The 12609-nt window shown below is 36.7% G+C and overlaps 1 protein-coding gene across 1 annotated transcript in view; it reads left to right on the top strand.

The window, feature by feature from the left end:
* Positions 1–10798, top strand: part of LOC115236841 (zwei Ig domain protein zig-8-like) — a 308810-nt gene extending 298012 nt beyond the window's left edge. The window contains exon 6 of the mRNA XM_029809537.1: positions 8381–10798. Within this exon, the coding sequence (XP_029665397.1) occupies positions 8381–8484 (104 nt within the window). The 3' untranslated portion in view covers positions 8485–10798. The remainder of the gene's footprint in view (positions 1–8380) is intronic.
* The last annotated feature ends 1811 nt before the right edge of the window (positions 10799–12609 follow it).

The raw sequence follows: 12609 nt of genomic DNA on the forward strand, positions 1-12609 counted from the left end.
CAAAGCGTCAGATTCTTTTGCAAGAATCTCAACTCCCTCTTTTTTAGCGCGGAAAAAGAAATGAGATCGTGTTGAAAGACCGTGTGTGATATTTCGAAAACAATTTTGTGCATCGGATTTCCGCACAAAATTGTTGACGCGTTCCGGGTGCAATCAACGGATTATTTAAAACGCTTTACACGCCGTTTGTAACATAAACTTAAATTAACAACATTTATGTAGCATGTTGCGGAGAATCACGTAGTTTAACCCAAAATTAAATGTAGAGTTAACAACTGGTTTTAATCAAACTTCAAATTACAATATTGACCAAAAATTGTTAAACATAGTGATGAATAGGATGAAATAACCTCTATGAAACAGAAAAAAAAACAAGGAAAATCGTAAATTTAGATTTTACATTTTATATCGAGTTTAAGTCTGACATAAAAATATTAAATTTTTTTTTAATTACTTTTTTTAATTTTAATTTTTATTGTTATTTTTATTTGACGTGTATTTGGATTTTTATTTCATCAAAAAAAGAAAATCGAGACTGAAATTAAAAAATTTATAAATTAAATTAAAATAAAATATATTACACACAAAAACAACACCGTAATTTTTTAATATCTCAATAATTTTTAAAATTTAGTTCCTCTCCTGCAGAAATGTAAAGTATTTTCTATCGTATTTAAAAAAAAAAAAAAAACTAGTTCTCTCTGCATTGTCCTAAGCTTTTATCCGCGTGCATATAAATATAATTGCGTATTTATCATTCTTCTTTTCGATGGCAATTCCGATATTTAAAAAACTCGTTGCACGGCGAGAAAACACAATTGTATATCTGAAGCGATTGTTTCGTATTCCACTTAAGCGATTATCGTATTGCGTGTTAATTTGCGCTGAGCTAACACACGAGTTTTTCGCAGACGAGAGTATTTTCTATCGTATTAAAAAAAAAAAAAAAACTCATTCTCTCTGCATTGTCCTAAGCTTTTATCCGCGTGCACATAAATATAATTGCGTATTTATCATTCTTCTTTTCGATGGCAATTCCGATATTTAAAAAACTCGTTGCACGGCGAGAAAACACAATTGTATATCTGAAGCGATTGTTTCGTATTCCACTTAAGCGATTATCGTATTGCGTGTTAATTTGCGCTGAGCTAACACACGAGTTTTTCGCAGACGAGCCTGATGCGTTTTCGACACTCGCTACTGCATTTCGCTGTTGCGCTCTGGTGTAATGCACTTCATTTCGCGGTATAATTATTGCTGGCTATAAATTGCGCGACCGCGTCGGACGCGCGAATCAATCATCGGCTAGAAATAAAATCCATCCGTGTTACATTCAACGAAACGAAATATAATCGGCGAGATGATTTATTACACGACACGACGAAATATTGCGATTGCAGCAGTTCTTCGACGAAGCGTCGATTATCGCAAATAATATTGTTTCCGGTACAATTACTTTTGCAACGATTATTTGAAAACTTGATAACGAATCATTATAGAAGTCATTTTGAAAAAGAGATTATCCAATATTGAAACATCTCCCGATATTATCTTTTAAACATTTCTCTCTCTGGCATTGCTCACTTTGTTGTGATACGAATTCAATGGAGTTGATATTTATAAAAATAATAGTAATAATAAATCTGTCAACATTTTAAGTCAAAAAAAATATGACGAGAAAAAACCTCGATGTTTTGCTGTGAGCTGATTCAAATAGATTTCGGTACTCCATTCTCTCTCTCTTCCTCGCGAATTGCAAGAGATTCGTGCGTGTAAACACGCGCCTTCGGTATTTCCGCGAGACGATATCGCGAGAGTGAGTGGCGCAACCAAACACGCGCTCTACCTCTACCGATCGTGTTTATTTATTTTTTCGAGTTAACCGATTTTCATAAAGCACGCTGTTTGCACTTGGACTCCAGGCGAGCCGCGCGAAAGCGATGCGCACGTTCGGCCAATATTTGCAAGAAGCGTGTCGCAGAGCGTATTACGCGCAGCGTCGCATAATGTTTGGTTGCGAATATTGTTCGAATACGTTCGAGTGTGAAGGGAGGGAGGGGAAGGTATCGTCGAAGTTGCACGGGATGATTTTAGCGATTCAACAGTCGGTCGGCATTTAAGGACCGCACTACTTACTGCCTGTCACAGTAGCTGCCACTGCGACGTGCTCGCGCAAACTCCTATGACGGATGTAAGTCATGTAGCCTAGTTTCAGGTGCTATGTCAAGTTGCTTAAGTGTCTAGCTGCCGTTTTGGTCGCGTGGTCGTCATTTTCGTACATCCCAGAATTCTCCTTCTTAGACCATTCGTCATTACGCTTATTCTACGTTGTTCCAGTTTAGGGAAGTGATTATAAAAGTGCATAATCTCTTTCTAATGAATTTTTTGGGACAATATTTGAGCAAAATTTGGCGCACGATATATATACACTATGCTTACATAATATTTTTATATTATTATAATTTGCTTTCTGTTATGTAATTGATACGCTATATTATTATATTTTTTTCGGCAGTAGTATAGAGGTAAAAATATAGGTGAAAAGTTTTTCGTCTTTCTCTCTGACAGTAGACAGATACGTTCTATTATTTATCGCGCATAATTCTCGACGGTTTTGAGGCTGTGTCTTGTTCATCGTCGACGCTAAGATATCTCCGTCTGGCAAATCATGAAAAATGCAGAGGCGTACATTCAAATACAGATCCAGCAGCCGCGACAATGCGGGATGATTTCCTTCGAGACGAGATTTCTTTAAACCCTTTGTTACCGAGCCACGTTTATTCTTCGTTTATTCCTTCTCGCTTTTACAGGCGCAACCGTACATCTTTTACGAGCGCACCCGGTATCCTTTCAAGACGTGAACGAGGTAATAACGCGTGCCACGAAGAATTTAGGCCGTTTTCTCCCTCCGGAAATGCGTGCAAAAAATGCGAAGGGGCTCACGTTTCCTAGCACAAACGAAAAAGACTGCCGGAACCGTAAAGTTTTTCTTGGTTTACCGCTTCTGTTCGCGGTCAAAGCGTTCCGTTTTTCTTCACGCAAAGTATTCCGCAAGATTAAAGATCTAATTCCGTTGGAAAAATAAAAAGAAGAATCCTTTTTTATTAAGGTAAAAGAAAAGACTAGTAAAAAAGTTTTTCAAATCTTGTTCCAGAAATGTCTTTAACAAACTATTATTTGTGCCTTATTAAAATTCAATTATCGCATTGTTTTACTTCAGTATATATACATATATACTTTAATCTTTTTAAAATTTACATTGCTAAGTAAATAACTTATAAATTTTAATAAAAACGTTTTAGATTCTTAAAAACAAAAAAAGCAAATGTTTTTCCTTACTTTTTCTGTCTAGAATTAAATGTTTATAGATAGAAAGCTGTGTATACATTTGTAGCAAAAATTACTTATATATTGTACAAAAATTTTCGGTTTGTAAAAAATTCTTTATATTTTCTCGACACGTCTTATCGGCGATTTTCTTTAAAAGTGAAAGGGTTGAAAGCGAGATACCTGTGAATGTAACTAAACGGAACACGGCAGAGATGTGTGCGCTTCTCGCGGTTCTCCCTGAATCGCAATCGTGCCAGAATCAAGCACAACCCCGGAAATTTTTCGGTCGATCGAGCCGCGCGCGTTAATTACGCGCCGCTCCGTGCGCGAAAGATTACAAGGGTTTTCGCGGCAGCGGTGACGACTGGAGGTAGGGAAGGGAAGGGGAGGGGGAGGCGAATGTGGGGTGGAAATTTCGCGGTATTTCGACAGGGATCTTTCCGGTTGTTTTGGCTGCAACCGTCCGGGTGCCGTTACCACCATAATTTTCGCGGCGCCGCGCCGACTGCCTCGGTGCAACCAATTTCGACGCCGCATTACCCTTTTGCGGTTATCCCGCCGTTTGCAACGGCTCCGCAACGAATCAGGAATCGGCAGCTTCGGCACCGGTCAATTCATCCAATTCGATAGCCAGCTGCAAACCCGTCATTCGATATATTTCGCGATCGAAACCGCGAGATAAAGTTGAAATTCCTCGAATATTGGATAAATTATCAGGAAAATTTAAATAGATAAGAGGCACTAACTGACATTCCTTGTATTGTATCCTTAGTCTTATGAATGATTGTTATAATTGCTTCATAACTGCAACAACAATCCCAGGGATTGAGTTAAAGAAAATTCTTTTTTAATAAAAATTATTATATCTTCTTATGCACTTTATAATTTGATTGCATTTTAACAAGTTTCCTTTCATGTTTAGTAGCATAATAAAGCAAATTTTTTTATTATGCAGAGCCTAAATACGCTTACTAATATCATTGATCCGATAACAAAGTAATCTGTTGAACTCAATTAATGCGAGATCTTATGCCTTTAAGATTTTTTCCGTAATAATAAAAAGTACAAAACTATAATATAATATCTGCAAATATTTTAAAGCAGCTTTCAAGATTAAGATTCTTATAGAAGCTAACCCTCATCACTAAATTGCAACATCGTTTGAAGAATGCAAAACATAATGTACTGTCTCCGGACAATCAGAATACAACATTAAAAGCGAGCTGAAATAGTTTCTATTGTGTTATCGACCAAATATTTCACTCAACGACATGTATATTAAAAAGAACTATATATTCAGAGATTTATATTTACTATAATTATAGTATCTAATAAATAAAATATTTTTAATTTATGCACATAATTTATATGCAATTTATGATCATTCTAGAGAAAAATATCATGATTTCATTGATCAACATAAATGTCTTGAATTTATTAATTTTATTAATATTATTAATTTTTATAAAAATTTATTGAGAGACAGTACATACATATAATTCTTTTATTTTGTTAGCTCGACAACGTGGAGATACTACTTTTTAGAATCGTACTATTATAAGAACAAAGACAAGCTTCATGCTTGCGATCCAATTTTCGAAATCCGCTGGAAACTATAATACTCGACAAAAGGAAAATTGCCCTCCCCTTCGTGAGTCCATCCGGAAATCTCATCGGGAATGAAATCGCCTTTCGAAGCATTTTCGTGGTATCGCGAACAATTCTAATCTTTATGAACAGACCTTCGTGCCGAAAAACGCAAGCTTATCTATTTATCTAATATATTTAGGAAAAAATTTGATAATACTAATTTTTTTAAGCTACTAAAAATATGAATTTTTCAATTTCACAGATTGAACTGGAATTTAATTTTCTTTAATTTTATAATATATTCACAATTTTAACGTATTTTTACGATATAAATTTGACATTTAAATACAATATTAATTATAAAAGAATAAGATCTTTATTTTCTACTTAATTAAACATTGAAACAAATTGTGTTAATAATTCAGTACATTACTTTCACATCGTAATTGGAAAACTATTGCAACTTCATTACATGTTGCTCTCTCGACTTTTCCATTTCGACGGCGACAGAGTTTTTAGCACGGACAACTTGCCGCCGAGGCTTTCGGAAGACGGAAATGGCATACGGCAGCAAGCGGAAGCTGATACAAATAACGAATAAAGTGCCGTCTTTCATCGTCGAAAAAAAACGCATTTCTTCCGGCAGTGCAAATGAGCTGCGGACCAGGCCGAAGTGCAATTATCTCGGGCGAAGTGCATGAATTTATCTCTTCTCCATGCTCGATGAATGCGCGTGCTGGCTACTCCGGAAAGATAAATATTCAGATATGCATAACAGGAAGAGGAGGCAAAGGCGAGCGCGCGGCCGCGATTTGTACGACTCGCCGACTTATTTCTTTCACGAGGGACTCCACGCCTGTCTCACTCGTTAGAAGAACATTAATTTCGCAAAATCGCATGTCCTCCAGCACCAAATGTACTTGCGGAAATGCAATTATGCGAGTGTACGCCAAGAGAGACGGAATATGAACGAATAACACAGTATTCTATTCTTCAAAGAGTCACTGATGGGCACTAAACGTGAAAATTTAATATAAGAGAGCTATTTATTAAATGTTCCCATTCCTCTAGAACGGCATATTTTGTTGAACGGAAAAATCTCCATTTTCATGATAATCTTTTTATGCAAAATTACAAAAATTTATTTACTTTCCCCTTTTCCAATTTTTCGAAATTTATGCTGAATTACATCGGAATCGACAATCTCATGTATATATCTATCTATTGTACGTATCTACGTAATATGCCTGTAGTAATCATGACTCGCTTTCTCTGTGGAGCGCGCGCTAAACGGCAATGCAAAATTCATTTAGCCTCGCATATTCGGCTAATTATACTTTGTCCCATTCTCTGCAGCCACCACTGGGCCGAATACGCCTTTGCCGTGCGTGTTACGCGGATGTATTAATAACTCTCCATTATTCCGTCGTGGCACGAAATCGCCGAGTTCCGTCAAATTTCAATTCTCGATTAATTATACAGTTAATTACGCAGTTTCACGTTGCCCGCGGAGCATTTTCAATGAGTCCCTCATCACTCTTATCGTAAAGCCCGTTGTGAAACGACATGATTTCACATTCTCATTCGGTCGAATATATACAAAAGGATATCTGAGAATCTAAAAATTATATCTACCAACGGTTCTTTTATATCTGAGTTTTCAATTTATAAAAAATTTGACTTTTTTTTTCTTAAATTTATTTTATACAATTATAAACAATTCGTGTGTTTTGTATGAAAATTCTTCGCCATAAATAACAATTAAAACGAAATAACAGCTAAAATGGCGGTGAAATTTATATCGACGCGGAATTGTGACAAATCAGTTCTCGAGATAATCCGTCGATTATCAATGTTAAACTACTCCTGGCAATACGCACGTATGTTATGGATGGAATAGATGCAAATGCGATTGTTATTTCGAGCGCTCGCATAAAACTAAATAACGAATGCGATCGTGCGGTGAGAGATAAATGAACGTATACAGTTAATAGGAACGTATACCGCGATTGTTTTAAAAATGCGCACGTAACAGCTCGTGAATTCGCATGATGCATATTAATGCGACAGTAATCGCGCGGACACACGGTGACATGGGGATTGGATAAGGCTAATGCCCCGGTTCGTTCGGTTTCTCGCGCGATGCATCATTTTATGCATTTCTATGCAACGTTGCGAATGATCGCAATTTATGATTGTTTGCTGAACGCATACGTGGTCAACTGAGGAATCCATAAAGAACTTTTATCGATTAAAATGATAAGAAGATGCGAAATAAAAATACAAAGTTATGATCGCTTGAGAATGACAGCTATATACTTGCCGAAAACGCTAGAGATCAATTTTCCAAGCAATCTTACACGCTTGATCAGCTTTCAGGAATATGTCAGATCCAATATTGAGTCTTGCGCTAGGGGGATAATAAGAGAAGAGAGTGCGCGCTCGCGTGTATGCTGCTCGTCGGACCAACTGAAGGCGAGAAGTCGCCGTAAACCGCCCTCGCGACGCTCGTTCTAGTTCCAGAACTGTTCGCCAAGAAATCAATCGAGGGTGCGAATGCCCCGACACACGAGAAACACGCTGCCATTTCCCCTGTACTGTTGCTATATTACGCTGACCCCAATTCTACAAATCCGTCGAGGCTCCCCGGCGCCGACATATAAAATTACGTCAAACTTGGGACTATTCCGTCTCAAAATACCAGTACCGTTCCTTGGAGAGAGATTTCTTAAACAATTTATGCTCAGAGGCCTTGTATCTAGTCATGCAAATGGCTAAGGAGCGGATTATGACATCGCCCTTTACTACCACGCTGTGTAAAATCTGCAATTTTGTAACGTTTTACATAAATAGAAGCTGGAAAATGTTATGTGGAATAGCATATTAATGCTAGGATATAAATACAGCAACTCCAAATTATATATTTTATATTTAAAAAAGATAGAGATAGGAAGATATAGAGGAAAATGAAAAATGAGAATTGTTCATTTATGTTGTGAATAAACCAGTTATTCATAATAAATAAAAGCGGATTTTTTAAATATATATACATAATAATAATAATAATAATAATAATAACAATAATAATAATAATAATAATAGCAGGATTTATATAATATTTTAAAATATTGAAATCCCGAAACATACATTACTAAAAAAGCTCGCGCAAATGAAAAATGTAGGCGGTCGAAAAATAAATATTTTACAAAGTGATTGAACCGAATCGAGCAACGGATTGTATAGTTTTGCATTTATAACAATTTCCAATTTAAGATCCTACAACTGGCATTTTGTTCCCAGGAAGAATCATGTACTCATCGCCGCGAAAAATTTAAACCCCACGTCGTGATAATACATCTACCCTGCATCACATACTGCATCACATTCCGCCGCATTCCAAGATCTCTGGAACGCTGGTAATAAAGGAGAAGTATCCTACGAGTGCTCGTTTCTGTTTCAGGTGAACATCCGGCCGCGATGCAGCACGGAAATACGGCAGCCGGCTCGCCCAATTCCAAAACGGTACTGGTGATGCTCGCCTTCCTTCTGGGTCAGCTGAGATAATGTGCGCGTACACGAAGGTCGCTCGAGACACTTATGAAATCGATGGCCACGCATAGCGAGGTGATTGCCCACACATCCTTAACTTTAATTCTTTTGCACAGACTATTCTGAATTAGATCCTGGATAGTTATGTCATTTAGATCGCGGGACGATAAGACTACATAATTTACATAATTACGTAATGTAAGGTCATAGTCGGACAATTAAAGTGAGGTTTAAGTTACTGAGATCGGAAAATGAAACTTATGGAATCTGCGAACTGATACTTTTCAAACTGCGATTTTTATCTCTTTCAATTAATAGATTTTCGAAGAACGATATTTCAACCCTTATTCTCGACATTATTTTTTATGGCGTTTGTTATTTTGTTATAGTTATTTTTTTTTTAATCGTATATATGTAAAATAGAAATGCGTCGGTTATAAACTAGAAATTTTCTCCGTTTAAATTACTCATTTTGAAGCGAAAACTTTTTTGAATTTGCCCCGTTATTACTTTAATTATGTCGTATTTTAGATGCTCTCATTGTGGCATTTATCTTGTCCTTTTTAATCTCTCACGAAAATACTCATCTCGTTTATCTTAAACTTAATTGTGAGGTTGGCCGCTAGAATGAGAAATATGAAGATAATCTCTGAGAGACAGCTAGTTCTTACGTAATAAAGGGGAGACTCTGTGCCTAAGGGTTAAGGAGCGGAGTGTGAGGCAGCCGTATACGGCGGCGTTTCAGAACCACGGATTCTGCGCGACGAACTTTTCAGTCGACTTTTCTCCGATTATCCGAAAACTCGGAAAGAAAACGAACTCGGAGCCGAAACTTTTCATACATTTGTCGTAGCGACAGCGGCAATATATTTGCAGTTGAAAACTGTACGTACAGAACATTAAATAGCTGCGTAATGATAACAAGCGAACCAAGGCGTTTTCACTTTGTTTCAGTAATTGGCGTACTGAAAACGTTTTCAGTAATTGGCATACTGAATAAATAATATTTTCAACATCAATTACGTCCAAAATTAATAATTATCATGTCGTGTTTAATGACCGTTCGCCCAAATAACAAACAGATTCTCTCGTTTACTTTTATTAATTGACGATGCATCTGATTCGTCGAACGCATCGTTTTTTAATTGTATATCGTATTTCAAATATTCTTTTTTTTATTTTTAATTGTTTTTCTTTACAACACAATTTGTAAACACATTAATAATCAAATAATAGAATAATACCAATCGCGATACAATATCGATTTAATTCCGATTTGTTTATGGCAGATATAATAATCAAAGAAAAGCGATTAATTGGCGTGATTCAGCATGTAGTTATTTTCGCATGCTAAGCTTCTTTTGCATTCTATATTCAAACATAGATGATCAAATAATAATAAAAACTACGTATTCGCAAATACTTAATTAGCCAGACATCTGTTTGGCTTAGCTCAAGAAATTAGTTTATGCTTCGCAATTTAGCATCGGTACAATTCAGTGTTGAGATAATACACGGCAAGCGTTGAAAAATGATTCGTACGACCACAGACAGAACAGTCAAGGGTTCTTATCATATCCACGAATGACGAAAACGAGTGTCAATATTATTCAAGAATTTCAGCGACGTCGAGATCAGGATTCTTACAGTTTATAATTAAAGATGGTTTCTGCGCGTCACGCGCGAGAGAAGGATTAAAGATTGCATTGTCGTTGCTGAGATTTTAGGATAATTGCGTCGTAATATCTAACAATGACGCGGTGCAAACATAAAAATTAACGATAATGCGCAGCACGAATGTTGACATGAAGAGACATAATCGAGCGCGGATGTCGCTAGGAAGAAGATAGAGCGAGCAGATTAAACAGAATTATGTCTCGCGCTTTTTCCCGACCATAGAGAGAAAATTCGTAAGAGGAAGGTGTTAAGTGTAAAATAAATGTGTCACGAGCAAGTTTAACCAAAGGGCGATGTAATAAAAAGGGGTAGACCGATAGTCTCTCCACCCGCGGCAAAGTACTTTCTACTTACAGCATAAGTGTTAAATGAAACTTAAAGGAAAACACACACAGAGAAAACACATATACATGCATACACACACCTTACAGATAATAGTAGAGAAATGTATGTAAACCACACACACATACACGCGCGTGACTTTACGACTCATATGATTTACACCCACGACTAGCTCGAAAAAAGAAAAAAAAAACTGTGTTCCCTACCCACTCGCATCCTTCTCACAATCTGAGTTTTCACACGGTTCTCTTGCGAGAAAACGCATTCTTGTACATAATGTTTTACTCTTGTAAATAAATTATCCACACAACGCTTCTCGATTCATTCTCGCCGCGCATGTCCCGTCAGCCAGCGATCACCTCGTATAATATCGAAGGACATCATATTTCGATAGAAAGAAAAAAAGATAATTCACTCGTGTAAAGTAGAAAACTGTCTGCTTGTTTTAATCCTGTCGCAATTTTATTTCGTTATTACTAGAGACAGAGTATATAATTGTGATACGGAAATGTAGACTAAATTTTACGATGTAACTTTTCGTCTATTTCGTTAATAATGGTTGGTAATCCGGCGCTAATGGCTGCAAGAAGATAGCCCTCAAGAAGATCGATAGCCATGACCCCGATGCGTTTCCCCAAACTTTTCCTGTCGAGGATATTTAAGAATCTCCGGCTTCGGCTCATGAACTCTCTCACTTGCAGACCATCCTCGCAAAATAACGATGGCGCCTGATCAATTTCCTTTAGCCGTTCAATGTCTTCGAAAAGGCGCTACAAGAGACGGGGTTCTTTTGACCCCATCAATCGAGCCGTTTACTCCGAAAATGAGAGGTAAGTGAAATTTTCCACAATTTTTTAGAGTAAACTGTTAACAGCATTATCAATACTTTTGATATTTAATGCAAAAACATAGAAACGTATTAAACCAGAGGGTCGCATTTTAATTTTAACGATTGCTCAATAAATGCTTAACAATTTAATTTTGACAAATTGCTCGAGAAATTTGAATCGAAATTTTCTCCGCGATATTTGTACCGGGGACGTCTATATATGTAGATAATGTAAATAAAGTATTTACTATATATCACTGGGAGGTGATCTTGTAACATGTCCAAAGTTTAGCCGCAAGTTCAAAGTTCCGGCATTGGACCGTAAGAGATCGGATGCAGCGCGATAGAGTTGCAGTCGGCACATGCATCGACAACGCGGCGACGCAATCAGACCGAGATAGTTCGATGAATATTTATGCGCGTCCCACCTACGCCTTGCAAAGCCGCGACAATCCATTGATGATATATACGGTGAATTTTTTAAGAGACATGCGCCGCGCCGTTCGAATCCCGGGAGCCGTGACAGCCGCGTTGTATTCACGAGAGAGTAAACAGAACACAGGTGACGCGCGAGAGAAAAGAGGAAATTAGAAACGTATTTGGATCAAAAAAGCCTATCACCTGTCACAGGAAAGAAAAAGAATACGTTAAAATCGCTGATTTCAATTGAAATTGAAGTAATATTCCTTGCAAAATATAACGCGAAGAAAGTGTTCTTTTTTTTTCTTTTTTTATAAAAACATGAAAATTATTATTTTATTGAATATTCAATTATTTCGATTATTTGATATCGAAGCAACTTTTTCGAAGTTTTTCGTAGTCTGCTTTAATGTCCATTATAGGTTTTTAGATCGATTTGTATAGTAATTGTACAAGAATCGCGCCTAAGTTCTAAGACGCTGTTTTTAGTTCCAAAATTGTATACTATAGTTAACGAAATTTTGTACTTTAATTGAATTATCGCTGCGCCGTTTAACTTAATTAGAATCGTTCAACCACACACTTGACTTTCTTTAACAAAATAACTACGCGTGCATATATTCGTGTATACGCACAATTCACCGTTGACGTTTCTGATCTCTCGCATACCAAAGAACCAACTTGCTAACTATGTGCGAAACTTTGATTAGAAACGAGTATAACTACTTGAAATTGCGCAAGCAAATCTGATGTCACGTTTATGAAATAAACGAGAATATTTTCGTGGAAGTAAATATGAAATAAATTTAATTTACGTGTCATAAAATCTAAATTTTTTAAAAATACTAGAAAAAAAACAACCGATATAGCGA

The sequence above is a fragment of the Formica exsecta genome, unplaced genomic scaffold (genome assembly GCF_003651465.1).
Source record: "Formica exsecta isolate Colony F162 unplaced genomic scaffold, ASM365146v1 scaffold26, whole genome shotgun sequence".
NCBI classification, from domain to species: Eukaryota; Metazoa; Arthropoda; class Insecta; order Hymenoptera; family Formicidae; genus Formica; species Formica exsecta.